This window comes from Rhinopithecus bieti, unplaced genomic scaffold (genome assembly GCF_001698545.2).
Source record: "Rhinopithecus bieti isolate Rb0 unplaced genomic scaffold, ASM169854v2 scaffold_76, whole genome shotgun sequence".
NCBI classification, from domain to species: domain Eukaryota; kingdom Metazoa; phylum Chordata; class Mammalia; order Primates; family Cercopithecidae; genus Rhinopithecus; species Rhinopithecus bieti.
The window spans coordinates 3,149,169-3,171,676 of NW_016803343.1; the positions used below are offsets into that span (position 1 = coordinate 3,149,169).

General features: G+C 39.1%; 2 protein-coding genes across 7 annotated transcripts in view; one reads left to right on the top strand and one right to left on the bottom strand.

Moving 5' to 3' along the window:
• NDUFB5 (NADH:ubiquinone oxidoreductase subunit B5) lies at positions 1-18,373 on the bottom strand. 5 transcript variants are annotated; one of them, XM_017877203.1, is made up of 6 exons: positions 18,322-18,373; positions 8,018-8,106; positions 7,021-7,087; positions 6,019-6,080; positions 4,510-4,616; positions 1-588 (listed from the first exon to the last, which is right to left on the bottom strand). In XM_017877203.1, the coding sequence occupies exons 1-6, from the start codon at positions 18,356-18,358 to the stop codon at positions 468-470; spliced, it is 483 nt and encodes a 160-aa protein (XP_017732692.1). In that variant the 5' UTR covers positions 18,359-18,373; the 3' UTR covers positions 1-467. The 5 variants fall into 5 exon arrangements, with proteins under 5 accessions (XP_017732692.1, XP_017732676.1, XP_017732696.1 ...); XM_017877187.1 differs by lacking the exon at positions 18,322-18,373 and adding an exon at positions 18,082-18,314; XM_017877207.1 differs by lacking the exon at positions 18,322-18,373 and adding an exon at positions 18,082-18,314 and having other exon boundaries at positions 4,510-4,630.
• MRPL47 (mitochondrial ribosomal protein L47) overlaps positions 18,371-22,508 on the top strand; it is an 18,894-nt gene continuing 14,756 nt past the window's right edge. The window contains exons 1-3 of one of the 2 annotated variants that reach the window (XM_017877166.1): positions 18,371-18,494; positions 20,211-20,356; positions 21,216-21,276. In XM_017877166.1, the coding sequence (XP_017732655.1) occupies positions 18,397-18,494; positions 20,211-20,356; positions 21,216-21,276 (305 nt within the window). In that variant the 5' untranslated portion in view covers positions 18,371-18,396. The remainder of the gene's footprint in view (positions 18,495-20,210; positions 20,357-21,215; positions 21,277-22,508) is intronic. The other variant, XM_017877176.1, reaches the window with a different exon arrangement.

Consider the following 22,508-nt stretch of genomic DNA (forward strand, 5'->3'; position numbering starts at 1 on the left):
TAAACTTTAAAATTTGCTTATTGAAAATCTGTTTATTAAGGAGTTAACATTACAGAGTTGGTTCAATACTTTATGGAACTTAAAATCCTGAGTTGTACCTCCATAATACAGACATCTACAGCACAGGCATTTGTACAAAATACTATAATTACTCATGCTTAACATAATTAAACTTCTTTTCTATAACTTCCATTTGTCAGGTAAATAAAACACTAACCTTTCAAAGTTGCTACAACTTTTAGGAGTTCACAAATTCCTATTTCTCCAGTTTTTATTAGCACATTTTAAACCTTCTTTGTGGACTGGAAGCCAAACGCCCTAAACGAAAGCCTCAATCTGAACCAACACTGAGAGACAGTAATGTCAGAAGCTCTTTTGTTTTTCACAGAGAGCAAAAATACAGAATATATTTACTAATTTATTTTCCAACAAAGAGAACATACTTTGTATTTGGAGAAAAAAAATGCTTAATTGTCAGGAGTTGCTTTTGGAGAATGATCAGTAAGTTCCTTATCAATTGTCTCATAGTAATACCAGGGTCCATCTCCTCTCATACGCATCAATCTTCGTACTTCCAGCTCCTTTAACCTGTAACAAATGGAACAGCAATATTGAGATTCCGGCACTTCCAATTATAAATTTAATGAGCCATTTCCATAAAGGACAATCACTAGAGTCTGCTTTTATGTAAAGTATAATGCCCCTCCACAGACCTTTATGTAGGCATACATCTGGTATACATCTATAAGCAAAATTTGGGACTTAAATTTTTGACTTTTATTATGTTGCTTATATAGGTAGCTATCAAACAGTTTTTTTGTTTGTTTTTGGTTTTGAGACAGAGTCTTGCTCAGTTGCCCAGGCCAGAGTGCTATGGCGCAGTCTCAGCTCATTGCAAATTCTACCTCCTAGGTTCAAGTGATCCTCCTGTCTCAGCCTCCCGAGTAGCTGGGACTACAAGGGCCCGCCACCACGCCCAGCTAATTTTTGTATTTTTAGTAGAGACAGGGTTTCACCATGTTGGCCAGGCTGGTCTCTAACTCTTGACCTTGTGACCTGCCTGCCTTGGCCTCCCAGAGTGCTGGGATTACAGGCGTGAGCCACCGCACCCGGTCCACCAAACAGTTTTTAACACCAAAACATTACTCGAATTGATAACGAATTCTCTCCTTCACTGTGCCTGCAAAGATCACTTTCATCTGAATTGTTACAGTGCTTTTCCTATCTTCTCACCTTTTAGATGCTAGGAGAGTCATTTACAGAATATCTACTATTATGGCCATATGCTGTGCTAGGAATTAACACATGAATAAACTTTCTTGGAGTTTCACATCTTGTGTCTGCCCATTGCCAGTAGGACAGAAAGCTTTTTGAGAGTAGAACTGGTTTTTTATTTGCCAGCATTATACCATGCCCGGTCAACATCAGACACTCAGTCAATATTTATACAAACATAAATAGAAAGCAAGAAAAATCAAGATCAAGAAAAACATTCTCCAACTCTAACATCTACTTACTTGTTCTTGTTCTTCACAAACTGAATAATCTCTTATTTTATACAGGTGCTTTCCCTCTTCCATATCTAGGTCTTTGCACAGACAATCACACATTCCTGAAGCAGTGCCTTCTCCATCAAACCTTGTACTTTCTGTTTTTACAGAATACATACTTTTCATAGGACTAAAATTTATCACAGTTAAGTAAGTCACTTTATTAACCTCAACCAGCTCACTAACCCTATGGGAGATTATATGCCTTTGTGATGGTGTATTTAGCAGGTATCATTTTTTGAAGGATTAAATAACATCCTCTTTCTTGTCTACTCTTTAGAGTATAACTATCCAAACCGTGAGTAATTAAAATATTTGTCAACATGAGACTAACTGGTTAAATTATGATTCATCCACATAATGAACTACTATGTACCTGCTAAAAAGAATAAGGAGAATCTGTATGTAGTAACATGGGAGGAGATACTATATATACTGTTATGTTTTTAAAAAGCAAGGTATAAAATAAGCATGTGTAGCACTTTCCTATTTCATTAAAAAATAGTAAGCTGGGAGCAGTGGCACATGTCTGTAGTCCTAGCTGCTCGGGAGGCTGAGGTGGGAGGGTCGCTTGAGCTCAGGAGCTCGAGTCCATCCTGGGCAAACACAACAAGTCCCCATGTCAAAAAAAAAAAAAAAACAACAACAAAAGCCAAAAACAGGCTGGGCAAGTTGACTCATGCCTGTAATCCCAGCACTTTGGGAGGCCAAGGCAGGAAGATTGCTTGAGCCCAGGAGTTCAGATCAACCTGGGCAACAGAGCAAGATCCCATCTCTACCAAAACAAACAAACAAACAAAACCCCCAAACAATTAGTTGGGCATGGTGGTCAGCAACTGTGGTCCCAGCTATTCAGGAGGCTGAGGCGGGAGGCTTGCTTAAACCCAAGAGGTCGGTGCTGCAGTGAGCCATGACTGCAACACTGCACTCCAGCCCAGGCAACAGAACGAGATCCTGTCTCAAAAAAACAAAAGGAAAACACAAGTGAATATTAAAAAAAATAATTTTGGATTTATATATTTACTGATTTAATTATCATCAGAGATCTCTGTATAACACAAAATCCCAAAAGCTAAAGACTAGCAAACCTGACAATAATTAAATGAGTAAATACATAGAAAGTAATTAAAACACTGATACAAAATGTACTAAAATATATATTAGCGGCCAGGTACAGTGGCTCACGTCTGTAATCCCAGCACTTTGGAAGGCTGAGGCAGGCAGATCACTTGAGGCCAGGAGTTCAAGACCAGCCTGGCCAACATGGCAGAACCCTGTCTCTACTAAAAATACAAAAATTAGCTGGGTGTGGGCTTGGGCGCCTGTAATTCCAACTACTTGGGAGGCTGAAGCAGAAGAATCGCTTGAACCCGGGAGGCAGAGGTTGCAGTGAGCCGACACCACGCCATTGCACTCCAGCCTGGGAGACAGAGCAAAACTGTCTCAAAAAAAAAAAAAGAAAAGAAAAAAAGAAAATGCTATTAGTTACTATTACAAATTTGTTTGAAAATGTAAAAACACTTCTGTGTTGCAAAAATTTCTACACTGCCAAAAGACAACATATAGAGAAAGAAATACACACGGCCAGGTGCAGTGGCTCATGCCTGTAATCTCAGCATTTCGGGAGGCCCCGGAGGGTGGATTGCTTGAGCCCAGGTGTTTGAGACCAGCCTGGGCAACATGGTGAAATCATGTCTCTACAAAAAATACAAAAATTAACTGGTCATGGTGTCATACACCTGTAATCTTGGCTACTAGGGAGGCTTGGGTGGGAGGATGGCTTGTACCTAGGAGACCAAGGCTGCAGTGAGTCAAGATCATGCCACTGTACTCCAGCCTGGCCAACAGAGCAAGACTTTGTCTCAGGAAAAAAAAAAAAAAGAAAGAAAAGAAATACATACAACTAACAGATATATGAAAAAAATACTCAACTTTACAAAGAAACATAAAATTGAAATGATGAGGCAACATTTTTCAATTACCGTATCTGCAAAATGTTTCACTTTGATAAATTCCATTACAGAGAAACATGGAAAACTGAACTATGGAAACTGATGAAGACTGTTACAACTTTTGGAGAAGAGTTTGGCAATATCTACCCAAAGTTTAAAAGCATGTGCTATTTGGCTTATCAATGCCACTTCCAGAAATTTATTTTCCAGATATGTTACATAAATATGCAAACAATATGGGAGAAAATTCAACACAGAGGTATGTATAATAGCAAAAAACTTGGAAAGAACCCAAGTATCAGCAATAGGGGACTGGTTAAAATATACAGGCACTCAGCAGCATAAGAGAAGGGAAAAAATATATATGTCTAGTTTTTTAATATGTATATAAAATATCTAAGAAAGAAAATCCACATAGCTTTCCATAACAGCATATATCCCTTTCTTTTTAATGGCCACATTATACATTTCACTGGATGGATATATCCATCCATTTGCTGCCCAGCTGGGGCAACAGAGCAAGACTTCAACTCTAAAAAAAAATTTAAAAATTTTAAAAAGAACTCCTTTTAATCTGACGCATATCTCCTAATAGTCTCCTTGTCACCAGTTTATAATTTTCACTCCAAACAAGCGAATTCTATCTTTACCCCCCACCTTTTTTTTTTTTTTTTTTTGACAGAGTCTTGCACTGTCACCCAGGCTGCAGTACACTGGCGTGGTCTTGGCTCACTGCAACCTCCACCTCCCGGGTTGAAGTGATTCTTCTGCCTCAGCTTTCTGAGTACCTGGGATTACAGGCACATACCACCACGCCCAGCTAATTTCTGTAGCCTCCCATAGTGCTGGGATTATAGGTGTGAGCCACTGCATCTGGATATAAATTTATCCTTTTACATAAAACATTCTATAGTGCTGAAATAGTAATAGTTTTATTAATTTTTTTTTCTGGTGGTTTGCAACCCTAGGAAGATTTTCTTTCCCACCTACCCCCTCTTTTTTCCTACCGTAATTCAGCCTTTTCAGCTTCAATCTGAAGGACGGCCATTGATCTTTCATAAATCTTTTCAGGGCTGTCATAGAAATTACGGGCAATCCATCTCGATATGGGATGCTACAAGAGAAAATCTGTTTAATATTAGTCCATTTCTGAATAATATTTTGCTTTTCTAGTTGACTATTCTTTAAAGTATTCATTTCAGTTAGATAAACCAATAACATCTAGTATGATGTTATTTGATTTATATCTAGTATGATTTTTATATATATATAAAATAATTTTAACAGATTAGGTGGATACTATTTTTGTCCACATTTTAAAGATAAGTGAATTGCACAAAGTTACGTAGCTAATAAATGGCAGCACCTGGACTCAAACCAGGTCTATCTGACTCCAAAGCTGTGTGCTCTTTTCCATCATACTATGCTGAGTATCTTAGGTGGCAGATTCAGAAGCCAAACCCAGGTTTTGGTAATTCAAAAATGGAGCTCTTTGCACCAGTTAGCATAAACGAACTAATTCTAAGGCCTGCCTTAAGATTTAATGGTTTAAGATTTATACTTAAAATATAATTCATTCAGATAATAAAACATGATGGGACATACTCTATTCAAGGCTCATGATAACACTTGTAAACACAAATAACAAAATTAATTTTGGGTTTTGGTAGCAGTGGCAGTATGGTGTAATGACCAACAGTGCAGGCTCTGGAGTCAAAGTTGCCTGGGTTGAAATAGTGACCCTATCTAGACAGGTCACTGAACTTTTTTAGCCTCAGTTTCTTCATCTCCAAAGAGGGAATAATAATAGTACATTTTACATGGGATGAAATAATAAATATTTGTAAAACACTCAGCACAGTACCCGTTACACAGTAGGTGCTCAATAAATGACAGCTAGCATTAACATTGGTGAAATCTTTCCTAAGGCATTGAACTTCGGATAAATTATGTTAGTCTGTTAGGCTGAGAACACACTGCAATCATTCTTTAAAAAATTGTAAAGCTTAAAATGATTTTAAAAAAATGAAGTATCAAAACTAGTTGTTTATAAAAAGTATGCAAAAAATGTATCTACTTGATATAAAAAATGAAATATAAAACTCTATCATGGCTGGGCACAGTGGCTCACACCTTTAATCCCAGTACTTTGGGAGGCTGAGGTGGGCGGATCACTTGAGGCCAGGAGTTCAAGAAAAGCCTGGCCAACATGGTGAAATCCTGTCTCTACTAAAAATACCAAAATTAGCCAGGATCACACAGCAGACACCTGTGATCTCAGCGACATGGGAGGCTGAGGGATGAGAACTGCTTGAACGTGGGAGGCAGAGATTGCAGTGAGCCGAAATCATGCCACTGCATTCCAGCCTGGGCGACAGAGAGAGATGCTGTCTCAACAAAACAAAGCAAAACAAAACAAAACAAAAAACCTGACTATATAATTGCTGAATTAAGATATTAACTAGTGCATTGACAAGGCATGTAACAGTATGTAATTGTCAATGTCCTATACAAACCTTATAATATTCCCAGTGTTCTGGGATATAGCCTTCTGGAATTTCTGCTAGTTCAGCTTCACCTAATAAGAAAAAATGGTTATGTTCAACTTCAGCATGAGGAGTTTAAAAAATTAGTTCTTCACCATTAAAGTAATAAAACCAACTTCTTGTGGTTTTAAAGGATCCTTTAAAAACTTTGTACCAATGAAGAGATCTAATATCTTTAATTCACTTTAATCTGGTTGAAAATCAATTCATTTGTTAGACATTTTTAGACATCTCTCTGTGTAAGGCATTATTTATAGGTATTCCATGAGTTTCTCATTTTGTTTTTATATACTGTAACAAGATATAATAAAAGACATATTATTCCTTCTGGTCTTCCCTATACCTATGATACAAAACATTTTAGGATTCAAGGTGTTAGAAGTACTTTGAACAAAATTTCCCATGAAAATCTAACATTTATTGTCACTGACATTTTCATTCTTTGTTAGAGGATTATAGTTTTGTTGTTTTTTTTTTTTTTTGAGATGGAGTCTCGTTCTGTCACCCAGGTTGGAGTGCAATAGCACGATCTCAGTTCACTGCAACCTCCACCTCCCGGGTTCAAGTCATCCTCCTGCCTCAGCCTCCCGAGTAGCTGGCATTACAGGCGCCCACCACCACGCCCGGCTCATTTTTTGTATTTTTAGTAGAGACGGGGGGTTTCACTATGTTGGCCAGGCTGGTCTCGAACTCCTAACCTCATGATCCGCCCGCCTCGGCCTCCCAAAGTGCTGGGTTTACAGGCATGAGGCACTGCGCCCGGCCAAGGATTACAGTTTTATATGTTCTAAGTTGGATTAAAAAATTCTTAGTTCAGGTTGAGATTTGGTTATTTTAAGATAAACTGCCATGCTTATGCTTATTTAAAGAGCTTTTCATTACAATATCCATAATTTCTTTTTTATATTAATGTAAATATGTTTAAAAATTTTTCCAATCGGGTGGTGCTGGCAGGGGATGGAAGTGACTTACCAATGAATACATTCACCAGAGTTATGATAATTACTACTGGAATCCCAGTCAATGCAATGTAGAATCTCTAAGACAAAAAATAAAAAAGTGTTTCTCATGACCATTTCGTAACTCTCCCCACACACAAATCATCCTCATGATATGATTTCCTCATATTTCTTATAAAGTAAACTTGCCAAATTGGGCATACAGTACCAAATTATTAATTTCTGTGATTTTACTTTTTGGTAAAGCAATGTCACGAAAGAAAACAATACGTTAAGAACAAAAGTGTAAAAACATCAGGGTGATTTCTACCACTCAACAGGATTTGAACTGGTCATAACAAGAAAAGTAAGGGCTCAACCAAGGAGATGAAAAAGGTCATTAAACACAATGGAAAGGCAAGAGAAAGTTTTAAGGTCAGTACTCAAATGATGACTCAGAACTTTATCTACAGTGGCAGATGGATCAGACAATCTCCCATTTTCTAAGCCTCTACTTTGTTCCTATTGAGCCTTGAGACAGAAATACAGTCAGCATTCTAAATAAGCAATGTAATTATATTATTGCTAAATTAAGATGGCTCTATAGATCCCTGTTACTCTCTGAAATCAATGTTCTTGAACAACACATAAATATAAAACCATATCCCAAAATAATGTAGCTCCTTTATTTAAAATTATTTTAAAAAGTCTTTCAACAAGTTCTTCGGTAATTTAAAGAATATTTTAGTTATAGGAACACAGATTCTATTTCGAAACGCCATAATCTTCAGAAGAAAGGAATGGTTCACGTTTTACTCCCATTTAGTGTAAATCCTTTTGTGAAGAAGGAAAGCTTCACTAATTTAAAGAGAAATTCAGTAACAAATCAGACTTTACAATCTCAGTCTCTTCTACAGAAATAAAAATTTACAAAATAAAATATTTAATAAAATGAAAGATGTTTTCTAAAGAGGCAAAAATTCTTTCCATTACATGCAGAGACTCCAATTCAACAGAAAATTTAAACTTACCAATAACTTCAAAAAACGGCTGTCATAGAATCCAGAAGGTTTGATGACAAATAGTCTTTTCCCATGGCCTCCACTGTGTCGAACAGGAGCTGGAAATATTGAATTACCCTGTTTTATACAAGGTTGATATGGGTATACTGTTATATTCTGAGTTAAAATCAGAGTATAAAAAAAAAATACAAGGATCCTTTTGCAGATCATAAGCAGGGTGACTGGGTTTTCACATTCATGTGTGAGATATGCCTCCCTCAAACCTTGTTATGAGGTAGGCACATTACCCATCTGACATGAAACAAAAAGAAAATATACATTCTTAGATGTGTAGTATAAGATTTTAAAATGTCTTATTTGAATAACAAGGCCAGGTCAGATAGGATATCTTTAAACAAAGATGGATCTACTATTCTAAAGCATAACTTTCCTCATTTTAATTCAAAGTTAAAGAAGTATCTAAATAATCATTTTAATTTGTTTCAATAGCAGGCAGAGAGGTTAGCTACTTAATGAGCTGCTCATCTGTGTCTCCTCTGCAACAAATATTTGCTAATGCTGCAAAAGAAATACATTTAAATTATTCCATTATGCCATTTCACATGACACATTATCTGTATTATATGTATTATTATGCTGCAAAATAGATGGAAAGGACCAGCAGTATTTATTCAACAAATCACCAGCAGGAATTAGAACTTGTTATCAAACTACACACTCTAAAATATCTTAATGAAATCACATGATAAACCATTGCTGATGAAGAATATCCTCTTCAAGTCTCCCCCCTGACAGAATTTAATCAAGCCTTGCTGGAAGTAAACTGAGGCAAAATTTCACTTCTGGATCCTTTTTTTACATTCTTCCTCTTGAAGGTCTGGAAGGATCACTACAGGCATTCCAAGCCCTTTCCACTGGGAACAGGAAAGGATCTAGCTGTTACTTAGAAACTGAAGGTTCCTATGTTTTCACTGTGTAACTACTCTCAAGGATATCTTGCATGTGAGTCACTGTGGAATAAAAAACTTTAATTTCCCATTGAAGGAATTTCAGTCATAATAGGTGTCAGAAAGATCTGAATCTTTTGTTCATGTTTAATGTCTAGAAAGGTGTCCCCTCTTCTGAAATCTGTATTAGGCCCAGATAACATCTTATCTTCCAAGATGCCAACATTCTTCCCAACCATACGAGATCTTTCCTACTTTTGAATTACTGTACATTACTGTGATGTGTATATTTGTGTTCACTGCTCCACTTTTAAGTATAAATATCTTGAAAGCAGGAACTATCTTCTTAACTTTGGTTAACACCTGAAAGCAGCTTGCAGTGAGTTTGGGAGGTTGACTCACAAGAGAATTAGAAACTGGCATGAATTTACTACATATAATTCATACTACTAAAGCTTTTTAAATAATAAGATTAAGAGAATTTGACAAAGTAAGTATGGACTTCAGCAAATCATCTGAAAGATACATAATAGAATTTTTTTGTGGACTAGATGAAGAAAAAGGGTTGGATGACAGTACAAAGTACTCATTAATTCAACACATATTTAATTGCATACTATGTGCAGATCCTATGCCAGACCTATATACGGTCTAAGAGAGATATAGATCTTGCTGGGAGAAATACACACTACACAAATAATTACAAATATGTAACGGTAACAAGGGAAATAGGATACAGTGGCCCAGAAGAAAAGTTCCTATTTGGACAAGATGTCGGGGTTAGGAAGAGGAGACATTATAAGCTGAGAGAAAGAGCAAGTTAGAGAAATTTGTAATGGGTACTTGATTCACTGTAACCAAAAGGTACTGATGAATTATTGCAGTAACCTGGCAAAGGGATCTCTCAAAAGTCCTGCAGCACCAAGGTTTTTATGAATGGCTTAGATGAGGTGGATACAGCATTCCTGACTTGTCAAGTCTTAGAAACACAAAGCTACTGCTACAACACAAAGAACTACTTAGAAACACAGCTACTTAGAAACACAAAGCTACTGCTACATCATCAGTGGCTAAGACACTGATGATGAAATAGGGTCCCAAAAGAGTCTTTACACACATTACAAAAGGCTGAATCCAAAAGGATTCAATATAATAAGGTAAGTGGGTTTCCACCTGGAACTCCCAGAAATTTAGTTGCTCACAAAAAAGCAGAAGGCCAATTCAATATTAATCTGATACACTAGAAGTACAGGGTCAAAACAGGATGATCTTCCCTGTCCCTTATCCCCTGACTACACCTGCAGAAATATGTTCATTCAAAAGCATACTCTCTTAGAGGGACAATCTATTTTCAGCTTAATATTAGGTTGGTGCAAAAGTAATTGCAGTTTTTGCAATTGAAAGTAATTGTGGTTTTTGGCCGGGTGCGGTGGCTCACGCCTGTAATCCAGCACTTTGGGAGGTCACGAGGTCAGGAGATGGAGTCCAACCTGGCTAACACGGTGAAACCCCGTCTCTACTAAAAATACAAAAAAACATAGCCAGGTGTGGTGGCGGGCGCCTGTAGTTCCAGCTACTCAGGAGGCTGAGGCAGGAGAATGGTGTAAGTAAACCCAGGAGTGAGCCTAGGTTGTGCCACTGCACTCCAGCCTGGGCGACAGAGCGAGACTCCGTCTTCAAAAAAAAAAAAAAACAAGGTTTAATGCATTTAGTAATGTGAACAGCTTGCTCTTTATTTACACATATTACCCAATTATTAAACAATTAGTCATGTCACTAAAAGTCCTAGATAACTTATTAATATTGTTTCAAAGTATATTTCATAGCATGTAACTCTTTTTTTTTTTTTTCCAGAGACAAGGTTTTTCACTATGTTACTCAAGCCGGTCTCAAACTCCTGGGTTCAAGAGATCCTCCCACCTCAGCCTGTGGAGTAGCTGGGATTACATCACGCACCACCACAACTGACTTGCACTTAACTCTTTTTAAATGTTTTGAGCCGTCATGATTTTTGATGTAGTAGGGCCATCTGCTTAAATCTAAAAATATTAGTGTGTAACCAGGAACGGTGGTGCATGCTTGTAATCCCAGCTACTCAAGAGGCTGAGGCGGGAGGATCACTTGAGCCCAGGAGTTTGAGGCCAGCCTGAGCAACATAGCTAGACCCTTCCCCCTCAAAAAAAATTAAATTATAGGGTGAACATTGCTTACAATGAAGTGACTACCAGGATTTCTGGAACCCTGATCCTCCTGACACCAAAAATAGGCATCTTTCACTGCTCTCTAAAGCCTGAAATTTCTCCATTAAGTATTCATTAATTTCATAGGACCAAGGCTTCAATAACTAATTTTTAAAAATGCAAATAGCCTCAGAAAAGTTATTAAGCCTTTAACGATTGCGATTTTTATAAGAATTGAATAAGATAATGTAGGAACTTTTTGTGTGTCAAAGACAACAATTGGGCTGGGCGCAGTGGCTCACACCTGTAATCTCAGCACTTTGGGGGGCTGAGGTGGGCAGATCACTTGAGGTCAGGAGTTCGAGACCAGCCTGGCCAACATGGTGAAACCCTGTCTCTACTAAAAATACAAAAAATTAGCCAGGCCTGTAATCCCAGCTACTTGGGAGGCTGAGGCAAGAGAATCGCTTGAACCTGGGAAGTGGAGGTTGTGGTGAACCAAGATCGTGCCACTACGCTCCAGCCTGGGTGACAGATTGAGACTCTGTCTCAAAAAAATAAAAAAATAAAAAGATGACAACTGAAAATTGGTCATTTTCTTTCCGTCATTCCCAGTAAAGGGCACCACTATCTCAATTACCTTGTATAAAAATCTCAATCATCTTCCTTGCATCTATCCTTCATTCATCATTTGCCAAGGCCTCTTGATTCTAAGATTTAAACTCTCCATTTCATTCCATGCCTTCTTTACCTTACTGGCCTAGGTAATCAACATACCCTATAAGCCATCCAATATTCAGAAGCATCTTCCTAAAACACATTCCTGATATTGTTCTCCTGCTATAACACTCTGTGGCCTACAAAATCAAATGAAGATACTTTGGCTTTGTAGTCAGTCCCTCCCCTCCCCCAACTTTCCTTTACTTGCCTTTTCTCCCAACACCTACCTACCCCAAGAGTCATATATCCAATAAAAAAAACTTAACCTTTACTTTTCTGCCAGTTCCACCTATTAAAACTATCCCTATAATTCGGTTAAAATGCCCCATCTATTCCATGTCTGGATTAACTCTATAGTACTCTGTTTATATATTCATATTAATATTCTTCACATTTTTAAAAACCATCATTTGTGCATATCAGTCTTCAATTATAAATTAAATTTACCTGCAGCTGAGGGGAGAAATTAGCTCATTTCTGGAATTGCACAATCTCTGATGTTTAATAAATAATTTAATTAAATAGAATAGCTTTATCTGCTAATTTTCTGAGAAAGGTTTACAGAGGGTGATGAAGAACATGACAGCACTAGACTTTTAGGAAAGATGAGGCTATAGGAATCTGTAGAAGGCTAATGCCAGGACTTCAAAGGCACAGGCAAAAAAAGAAAAACCAGACAAACTAGACTTCATGAAAATTTAAAAATTTTGTGTCTGAAAGGACGCTATCAGCAGAGTAAAAAGGCAACCCACAGAATGGGAGAAAATATATGCAAATCATATATCTGATAAGGGATTGATATCAGAACACATAGAAAACTCAACAACAATAAAAAAACAAATAATCCAATTTAAAAATAGGCTGGGCATGGTGGCTCATGCCTGTAATCCCAGCACTTTGGGAGGCTGAGGTGGGGAATTTCTTGAGCCCAGGAGTTTGAAACTAGCCTGGTCAACATAGCCAGATCTCATCTCTACAAAAACCTTAAAAAATTAGCCGGGTGTGGTGCTGTGTACCTGTCATCCCAGCTACTCAGGAGGCTGAGGCAGGAAGATCACCTGAGTCTAGGAAGTTGAGGCTACAGTGAGCTATGACTGCGCCACTGCACTTCAGCCGGGGTGACAGAGCAAGATCCTGCCAAAAATAAACAAATAAAACAGGCAAATAGCTTGGCAGAGTGGCATGTACCTGTAGTCCCAGCTACTTGAGAGGCTGAAGCAGGATTGCTTGAGTCCAGGAGTTCAAGTTCGGCATGGGCAACATTAGGGAGACCTCATACTCAAGATAAAAAATAATAAAATAAATAATAAGCAAAGGATTTGAATAGACATTTCTCTAAAGAAGATATATATACAAATGGCCAAGAAGCAAACTAATTAGGGAAATGCAAATCAAAACTACAATGATATCATCACATACCCATCAGAATGCCTACTTTCAAAAAACCAGAAAATAACAAGTGTCAGAATATGGAGGAATTGGAATCTTTGTACACTATTGGTAAACAAAGGAATGTAAAATGGTATTGCTGCTATGGAAAATAGCATGAGGGTTCCTCAAAAAATTAAAAACAGGATTACCATATTGTGGAATCCTAGTAAGATACATAAGCAACAAGTAAGGGGCCCCAGGAGGAGGAAAGCAATTCTGCTGAGACACGGCTAATCACAGGCAACCCACGGGCACAACATCCTGTTCCCAAATACCTCGTTCAACATATAGCCCCAGCAGAGTGACCTTCTCTGCTCACCTTCTCTGCTCATAGCCCCTTCAGTATGACCCTATCAAACTTCCCTCTAGCCCCTGATTCTGCAGATAGCCCCTTCTCTGCTGTGCTGCCCACTGTTCTCTTGCAACTTTATCTTTGTTTTTTCTCTAACAAATCTGTCCTCTTTACCTATGACTGTCTTGGTAAATTCTTTTACCACCCACAATGCCAGTCCCAGCCAGTGACACCCATGACACATATGACCCAGCAATTATACTTCTGCAGATACACTCACAAGAATTGAAAGCAGGGTCTCAGAAGAGATATTTGTACATCCATGTTCACAGAAACATGATTCACAAAACAAGTCATACTCAATGTCACTGATAAGTTCTTGGAAACTGTGACTTTAAGTGAAACCACATACAGCAGTTCGTTAAACAATATCATTTCCATCTTTATTATAGGTTCTGAGGGTCGCAGTTTCAAAAGCCAATGATGTTAAGTGAAGCTTTACAGTTATTAAAATCTGCAAGTGCTTGGGTGTAGGTTCACAGCTGTAATCCCAACACTTTTAAGAGGCCAAGGCAGGTGGATCACTTGAGGACAGGAGTTCGAAGGAATTCTTAACAGAACCCATTTAGGATTAAACACGTTTTATTGTGGGCATGAAGAAACTCCCCAGGCCTCCACAAACAAGTTTACTGGAGGTCTGAAGGAACTTCCCAAACCTCCATGATTTAGCAGGAGAGAAGATAAGGGTAATCATCCCAGCACCTGGACCCATTTAAATTAAGTAAATTTACTAAGGCTCCAGAGGAAGGTCTTCAGGACTCAGACCTTAATTATAGATTTTAAAAAGTTATTCACTTATGTCTTTAGATGAGTGCACACTTACATGTAGACATACAGCTTAAAAGGTCTACGAGCTCTGGAAAACCGTAATTTTAAGTTGGTCTGGAGATAATTTCCAGGACTTCTCCCTGTAACCGGTTACAGGAATAAAAACTCTCTCTGGCCGGGCATGGTGGCTCATGTCTATAATCCCAGCACTTTGGGAGGCCAAGGAGGGCGGATCACCTGAGGTCAGGAGTTCAAGACCAGCCTGGCCAACATGGTGAAACCCCATCTCTACTAAAAATAAAAAAATCAGCCAGGCGTGGTGTGGCATGCACCTGTAATCCCAGCTATTTGGGAGGCTGAGGCAGGAGAATTCCTGGAACCCAGGAGGCGAAGGTTGTAGTGAGCCAAGATCGCGCCACTGCGCTCCAGCCTGGGCAACAGAATGAGACTCTGTCTCAAAAAAAGAACCAAAAAAACAAAAAACCCCTCTCTTCCTTCCCAGTTCATCTGCATCTCATTATTGGGCAGCAAGAAATAGCAGCCTGACCCTCAGTTTGATACGAGAACACTGGAAGCCAGGGGTTGCGGTGAGCCAAGATCGTGCCACTGCACTCTAGCCTAGAAGATAAAGCAAGACTCTGTCTCAAAAAAAAAAAAAAAAACCTGGAAGCAACCCAATTGACAGATGATGGATAAGCAAAATGGGGTAAATACATACAATGGACAATGGACAATTCAGCTTTAAAAAGGAAGGAAATTCTGACATATACTACAACATAAATACGCCTTGGGATATTATGCTAAGAGACAGACAAATATTATATGATTCTACTTACATGAGAAATAGAGTAGTCAAAATCATAAAGACAGCAGAATGGTGGTTACCAGGGTCTACGTGGAAGGGGAATGGAGAGTTACTGTTTAATGGATATGGAGTTTTAGTTTTACCATATGAAAAAAGTTACGGAGTTGGATGATGGTGATGGTTGCATAGCATTAGGAATGTATTTAATACCACTGAACGGTGCACTTAAAAATGGTTAAAATGGTAAATGTTATGTGTACTTTACCACAATTTTCTTAAAGGTTACTGCTGCCAGGCACTGTTGATTTTTTCCCCTCACTCTTCACAACTACCTTTTGAGGCAGGTTAAAATTCTCATCTTTTTTAAAGAGGAGGAAATGCAGGTTATGAGCAATTAGGTGTCTTCCACTTTAGCTTCCAAGATGTGATGATCACAGACATGGCTTCTAAATTCTAGAGCCAGAATTTGAAGATAGGCAGCCTAACTCCAGAGAAAACAAGACAAGACAGGTTCTCTACTACACTAGAGCTTACATTCTTGTAGGGACAGATACAAACAACCATATAAGACATTAAAACCTTTCATATCACAGTGACAGATGCAAAATACCTTTGAAAGCAGGTACACAGCAGAAAACACAGTAACCTTTAGTAAAGATAGCTATTAGATCCTTCCCTGCTCTGATTGGAAAGGGTGCAGAACACGGTAATGATTCTTTGAGAACCCCAAGAAAGGGCAATAATGTAGAAAGAGAAACAGGGGGTGAAATTTTGCTGCAGTTTATCTCCAGCTAGATTTGATTGAATACTACCAGGGCGAGTATTTGAAGTATTTGTATTTGGCTATATGAGGATATCTGTAATCAGAAAAGGCTTAAAAGGGATTTTCATCAAGGAATGTTGGCATATGTAATTTTGTAACAAGTTCAAATTCCTGCTGGAAATCTGTTAAATACCACTGGTTCTTTGCATCATGTTTCGAGCAAATCCCTATGTATATTGCCTCATCCTGTGGAGTGGCATAATTCAAATTAAATTGGGAGAATAAGGGTAAAACAGAACAAGATATTTTGAGGCTGGAGACAACTTTTTGACTTTAAAGTTTCACTCCCTCTTTACCTGTTTCTATTGCACAGGGCAAATAGCTCACAGTATATATTTAATGAGGAGGATTAAATAAATTAATACTTTAAACCCTTAAAATGATGCTTGAGGTCAGGTGCGGTGGCTCATGCCTGTAATCTCAGCACTTTGGGAGGCCGAAGTGGGTGGATCACGAGGTCAGGAGTTTGAGACCAGACTGGCTAACATGGTGAAACCCCATCTCTACTAAAAATACAAAAAATTAGCCCGGCACGGAGGCATGCACCTGTAATCCCAGTTACTCAGGAGGCTGAGGCAGAAGAATCGCCTGAACCCAGGAGGCAGAGGTCACAATGAGCCAAGATCACACCATTGTACTCCAGCCTGGGCAACACAGCAAGACTCCGTCTTGAAAAAAAAGGAAAATGATGCTTGACACATAACAGGTGCTCAGTAAATGTTGGCTGTCATTATCATTTAGTACAGTGACACATTATTTAATAATTGAGTCAGTTTCCTCATCTGTAAAATGAAAATAACATTGTAATTTCTTTGCACAGTCTTTGAGATAATAAAATGCACCGAATACCAAGCATTTGATGCTTTGCTATGATTATTCACACCGCCATAATGCAACTCACTAGGTCCAAATAACCCTATTAAGACTGTATTGGTCAGGTGCAATGGCTCACGCCTATAATCCCAGCACTTTGGGAGGCTGAGGCAGGCGGATCATTTGAGGTCAGGAGTTCGAGACCAGCCTGGCCAACATGATGACACCCCATTTCTACTAAATATACAAAAATTAGCCAGGCATGGTGTTGTGCACCTGTAGTCTCAGCTACTGGGAGGCTGAGGCAGGAGAATGGCTTGAACCCGGTGGGTGGAGATTGCAGTGAGCCAAGATGGTGCCACTGCACTCCAGCCTGCGTGACAGAGTGAGACTGTATCAAAAGAAAAAAAAAACAAGACTGTATTATGACTTTCCTGAGACCTAGCCACTTTTGCCTTCAAGGGCCCCTTCCTCTAAGTTATCAAAAATCGTATTTTATGACTGCATTGGTATAAAACGAATATAATACAGGCTAGATTCGTTATCATATTCATAAACATTATGGTCTTTTTAAAAAAGAAATTTAAATTAAAACACTTTCGTGGACCCCTAAAACTATCATGGATTCAGGCAGGCGAATCGCTTGAACCTAGGAGGCGGAGGTTGCAGTGAGCCAAGATCGCGCCACTGCACTCCAGCCTGGGTGACAGAGTGAGACTCTCCCAAAAAACAAAGAAAACAAAAAAAACCTCTCTTCCTCCCCAGTTCATCTGCAGCTCATTATTGGGCGGCACCGTACTTACTGTGCCTAAAGAATAAGTTGGCCCTGAGCCTCTTTACCTGTCTACATATTTATTACCTGTCTTCATATTCCTTAGGATAGGTGGGCTTCTCAGCAACATGACTTTCCATATGTGGGACTAGAACCCAGCCTTTGGGCAGGTGGAACGCAACAATAAGCTTGTGACCTAGAGATACAGGTCTCAGCTATCCCGCAAATTAGCATTGAGATGGTGAATAACAACGTTTTAGAAATGCTAATAATGTAAACGCAATCGGTCTGACTACTTCAGGAAAACCCCTCATATAGCTCGCGCTCCGTCTCTCCTCTCAAGCCCCAAGCCCACAATTTGTCCCGGCTCCCTCCAGATCCCACCAAGGTCACCCTGGAAGCGTCCTCTCTTTTCTCGCCGTGCACCCACTTCACGCCCGTTCTCCCAAGGCCAGCACCCACCAACAGCCTTCGGAAAGCCACGAGTGAGGAAGCCCCCAAATCCGAGTCGAGTGCCAAGGGGGCGGCCAGAAAGCGCTGCCACCGCAGTAACCGAAACCCGTCGCAACAAACTCATGCCCGCCATGGCTACTACGAGCAACAGGAAAAATGGGGACGGGTTACGGAAGCTGTGAGAACCAATTTACCAATGAGGACAAAGGCAGGAAGTGGCCATCTTAAGTGAGGGCAAGTTTCTATTACCTTCACGGCCGGCTTGAGACGCCGGAAGTGACGCCATCGTTGGCGGAAACGCGGTTTCCCTAGTTATGCGAAAACATGGCTGCGGCAGGTTTGGCCCTTCTTTGTAGGAGAGTCTCAGCTGCCCTGAAAGCTTCCAGGTCGTTAATAACTCCTCAGGTCCCTGCCTGCACAGGGTAAGTGATGTGTAAAGTAGGTTTGCCCACCCCTCCAACTTTGGATCTTCTTTGGTTGCCGAGATGCCGAGAACAGTTCAAGAATGGAAAGGCCGCCTGGATGGCAGAGCCGGAGCCCACTTTGGTGAGGAGTGAATGACCTTGGAGAAGTAGCCCACCTCCGACATTTCTATTTCTTCCTCATTTTGTTGCTGCCCGCTGCGGACAAGACAGTATATGGGGTTTGTAGATGTCCAGAATTTGTTCAAGTAAATAAACCTATAAGTACAGAAGCATCCTGTTGGGCTGGGTGAGGTGGGAAAAACTTTACCTAAGATGTTTTTGTTATGATACTCAAGTCTGTCAAGTTTGGATGGATTAAAAAAGAAGAGGTGTTTGTATTTACAGAATGTGTTACAATGAAAGTAACCGGTAACTTAGTAACTTCTTTAATTTTTTTTTTTTTTTTTTGGTTCTGGATCCAGTGAAGGATCATTTATTACATTGGTTGCCCTGACTCTTTAGTCTCTAATCCGGAACAATGTCTTTTTTTCTCTGTCTTAATGTTGTTGACATTTTGATGAGATTAGCTTTTAAGAATCTGTCTTCTTTTGGATTTTTCTGATTGTTTCCTCATGATTAGATTTAGGCTAAATATTTTTGGTAGGGATACAACACTTGTGATAAACTTCATTATTTAGTTTCAGATCATCTCAGGTCATTAACTATTTTTTAAAAACAGGAATTTTGAATTACTGCATAATAATTTATCCAGATGCACAATAATTTTGAACCATTCTCAGCTGCACATTTACATAATTAAAACTTGATATCCTATATAGTGCTTTAATAAACATCTTAATTTACAAATTCCCATCTATGATAATTTCTTCAGTTGAAATTTCTAGATGTAGAATTACTGAGTTAAAGAACGAAATATTTGAGGCTCCTGATACATGTTGCAGAATTGTGGGGTTTTTTGTTTTTGTTTTTTGAGACAGGGACTGACTCTGTCGCCCAGGCTGGAGTGCAATGGTGTGATCTCAGCTCACTGAAACCTCTGTCTCCCAGGCTCAAACCGTCCTCCCACCTCAACCTCCCGAGTAGTTGTAACTATAAGACACGTGCCACCACTCCTGGCTAATTTTTGTATTTTTATTAAAAGACGAGGTTTTGCCATCTTGCCCAGGCTGGTCTTGAGCTCCTGGACTCAAAGTGATCCTCCCACCTCGGCCTCCCAAATTTCTGGGATAACAGGTGTGAGCCACTGCGCCCAGCCCACATGTTGCAAAATTGACTGCACTTTTTACCTGTGCTTGCACCCATTAGCAATGTAAGAAGGACCCAAAAATATTACCTTAAAATATAATTGTGTAAATATGTTACCTCTGAAATTATAAGGTAGCAGCTTCTATAATGCAATATTAAAAATACTTTCTAAAGCATTTTCAAAATTTATTGTGACCAAGCATGGTGGCTCATGCTTGTAATCCCAGCACTTTGGGAGGCCAAGGTAGGAAGATCACTTGAGTCCAGGAGTTTGAGACCAGCCTGGACAGCATAGTGAGACCAAGTCTCTAAATAAGAAAAAAAAAAATTTATTCTTGGGCAGAAACCCTGAGTAGCTTTTTAAAACATTATAGATGACAAAATGATTATATTTATTATGATAATGTTTGCTACTTATAAAATCCAAATATTATAAAACTTTACTTGTTTATATGTGTTCAATTGCAGGTTTTTTCTTGGTTTGTTGCCTAAGAGTACACCAAATGTGACATCCTTTCACCAATATAGATTACTTCATACCACATTGTCAAGAAAAGGACTAGAAGAATTTTTTGATGACCCAAAAAACTGGGGGCAAGAAAAAGTAAAATCTGGTGAGATACTTGGATTTGTCAACATTAAATATGTTTATGGAACCTCCCCCCATCATTCTAGGATTATTTATCCAGTTTAGGAATTATTTAGATGTTTCCTTTTTCAGTTTTCTTTGGGACTGTCTACTAGAGAAAATTAAAAGAACCATATAATAATAGAGTTAATTGTTCCTTGGCAGATTGGCAAGATGGTTAGAAAAGGAATAGGTTGAAATGATTAACTAAAGTAAGGTGTAGGGCTTATTTTAGATTTTATTTTTTAATGATAATTAGAAGTTTATTTATTTATTTAGAGATGGAGTTTTGCTCTTGTTGCCCAGTCTGGGGTGCAGTGACACAACCTCGGCTCACTGCAGCCTCTGCCTCTCGGATTCCAGTGATTCTCCTGCCTCAGCCTCCTGAGTAGCTGGGATTACAGGCATGTGCCACCACGCCCAGCTAATTTTGTATTTTTAGTAGAGATGGGGTTTTGCCATCTTGGTTAGGCTGGTCTTGAACTCCCGACCTCAGGTGATCCCCACCATCTTGGCCTCCCAAAGTGGTGGGAATACAGGTTTGAGCCACTGCCCTCGGCCAAAAAGTTAACTTATAATGACATAAAGTATTTTGTCATTAGAGTGTGAAAATACATTCTGTACTAATGCTAACATTTTTTGAATGCTATTGCCAGTCATGTTAATGTTATTTTCATATGTTACCTAATTTATCTCTAATGACACATTATGTTATATACTATAAAAAAGCTATCATGTAGTTTACAGATAAGGAAACAGGTTTAGACAGGTTTAGAGAGCTTAAATAATTTGCCAAAGGGCACATGGCTAGAAATATTATTTCATATTATGTATTATTTTAATAGGAGCAGCATGGACCTGTCAGCAACTAAGGAACAAAAGTAATGAAGATTTACACAAACTTTGGTAAGTATAGTAAGTAAATTAATATCTAGACGTTTGAAGCAGTTACAGTGTAACAATGAGGTAAAAGCTAAATCTGATATAGGAAATTGAGTAAAGTGATTTGTTTTGTAGTACTATGGATGATAAATCTGATATTTAAGATCATGAAAGATTTTATATGACAGAGGTTAGATTATGACAAATGTCACAGTTCTCAAGTGGTCGGGAATTCAGAAATTTTACTGTGATTTACATTGGTCCTACTAACACTTTTATACTAGCAATTTCAGTCAATTAATAAAATGAAATGGGGAACAGTTGGTTGCTTTTGTTTTTTAATTTGAGACAAGGTCTCGCTCTGTTGCCCAGGCTGGAGTGCAGTGTTGCAGTCATGGCTTACTGCAGCCTTGACCTCCTGGGCTCAAGCGATCCCCCACCTCAGCCTCCTGAGTACCTGGGAGCACAAGTATGCATCACCACAACCAGCTAATTTTTTTGCATTTTGTGGTGAGGGAGTTTCCCTATGTTGCCCAGGCTGGTCTCACTGGAGCTCAAGTGATCCTCCCACCTCAGCCTCCCAACATCCTGGGATTACAGGCATGAGCCACTGTACCCAGCCGTTGGTTATATTTAGAATTCTCTCCTTTTTATTACGTTTTCATGATCTGTAATCTTTAGCGTATTTGCTTTGGAAGGGCATGTTGGAGGGTGCATTTAATTGGGAATATAGGTAGATTTTTCTGGCAGGCTCTGATGAATTAGAGAGGGTTGAGAGGATTTAAGACAGGATTGCATTTTTAATGTACTATATGTAGCCCAAAGATATGTTTTTTTTGGACCGTAATTGTTTTTTAAATTGGGAAGTTTCACACAGAAAATATTATTTCTGTCGACTCTTGAGTAATGAGACCTGTGATTTGGCAACACTGGCCCTGCATTCCTACATGGCAACAACTTGGCTGGTCTGTGGAGCAACTGCCCCTTCTAGATGGAGCAGGGACACACCACTTCTTAGGCACCCTGTAGTTCTTTCACTGTGTCTACTTCCTTCATAATTGTTATCTGCCTAAGGACTCTAGTAGACATTTACTTTTTTTAATTTTCTTTTTTTGAGACACAGTCTCGCTCTGTCACCCAGGCTGGAGTGCAGTGGCGTGATCTTGGCTCACTGCAACCTCCACCTCCAAGGTTCAAGCAATTCTCGTGCCTCAGCCTCTGAAGTAGCTGGGATTACAGGCTCATGCTGCCATGCC

Excerpts from the sequence above, each read along its gene's own strand:
- NDUFB5 (XM_017877187.1), bottom strand. The coding sequence starts at position 18,205 with ATGGCGGGCATGAGTTTGTTGCGACGGGTTTCGGTTACTGCGGTGGCA. Across the intron at positions 4,617-6,018 it reads AACACTGGGAATATTATAAG|CATCCCATATCGAGATGGAT; the intron begins GTTTGTATAGGA and ends TTTCTCTTGTAG. Across the intron at positions 589-4,509 it reads GCTGAAAAGGCTGAATTACG|GTTAAAGGAGCTGGAAGTAC; the intron begins GTAGGAAAAAAG and ends CATTTGTTACAG.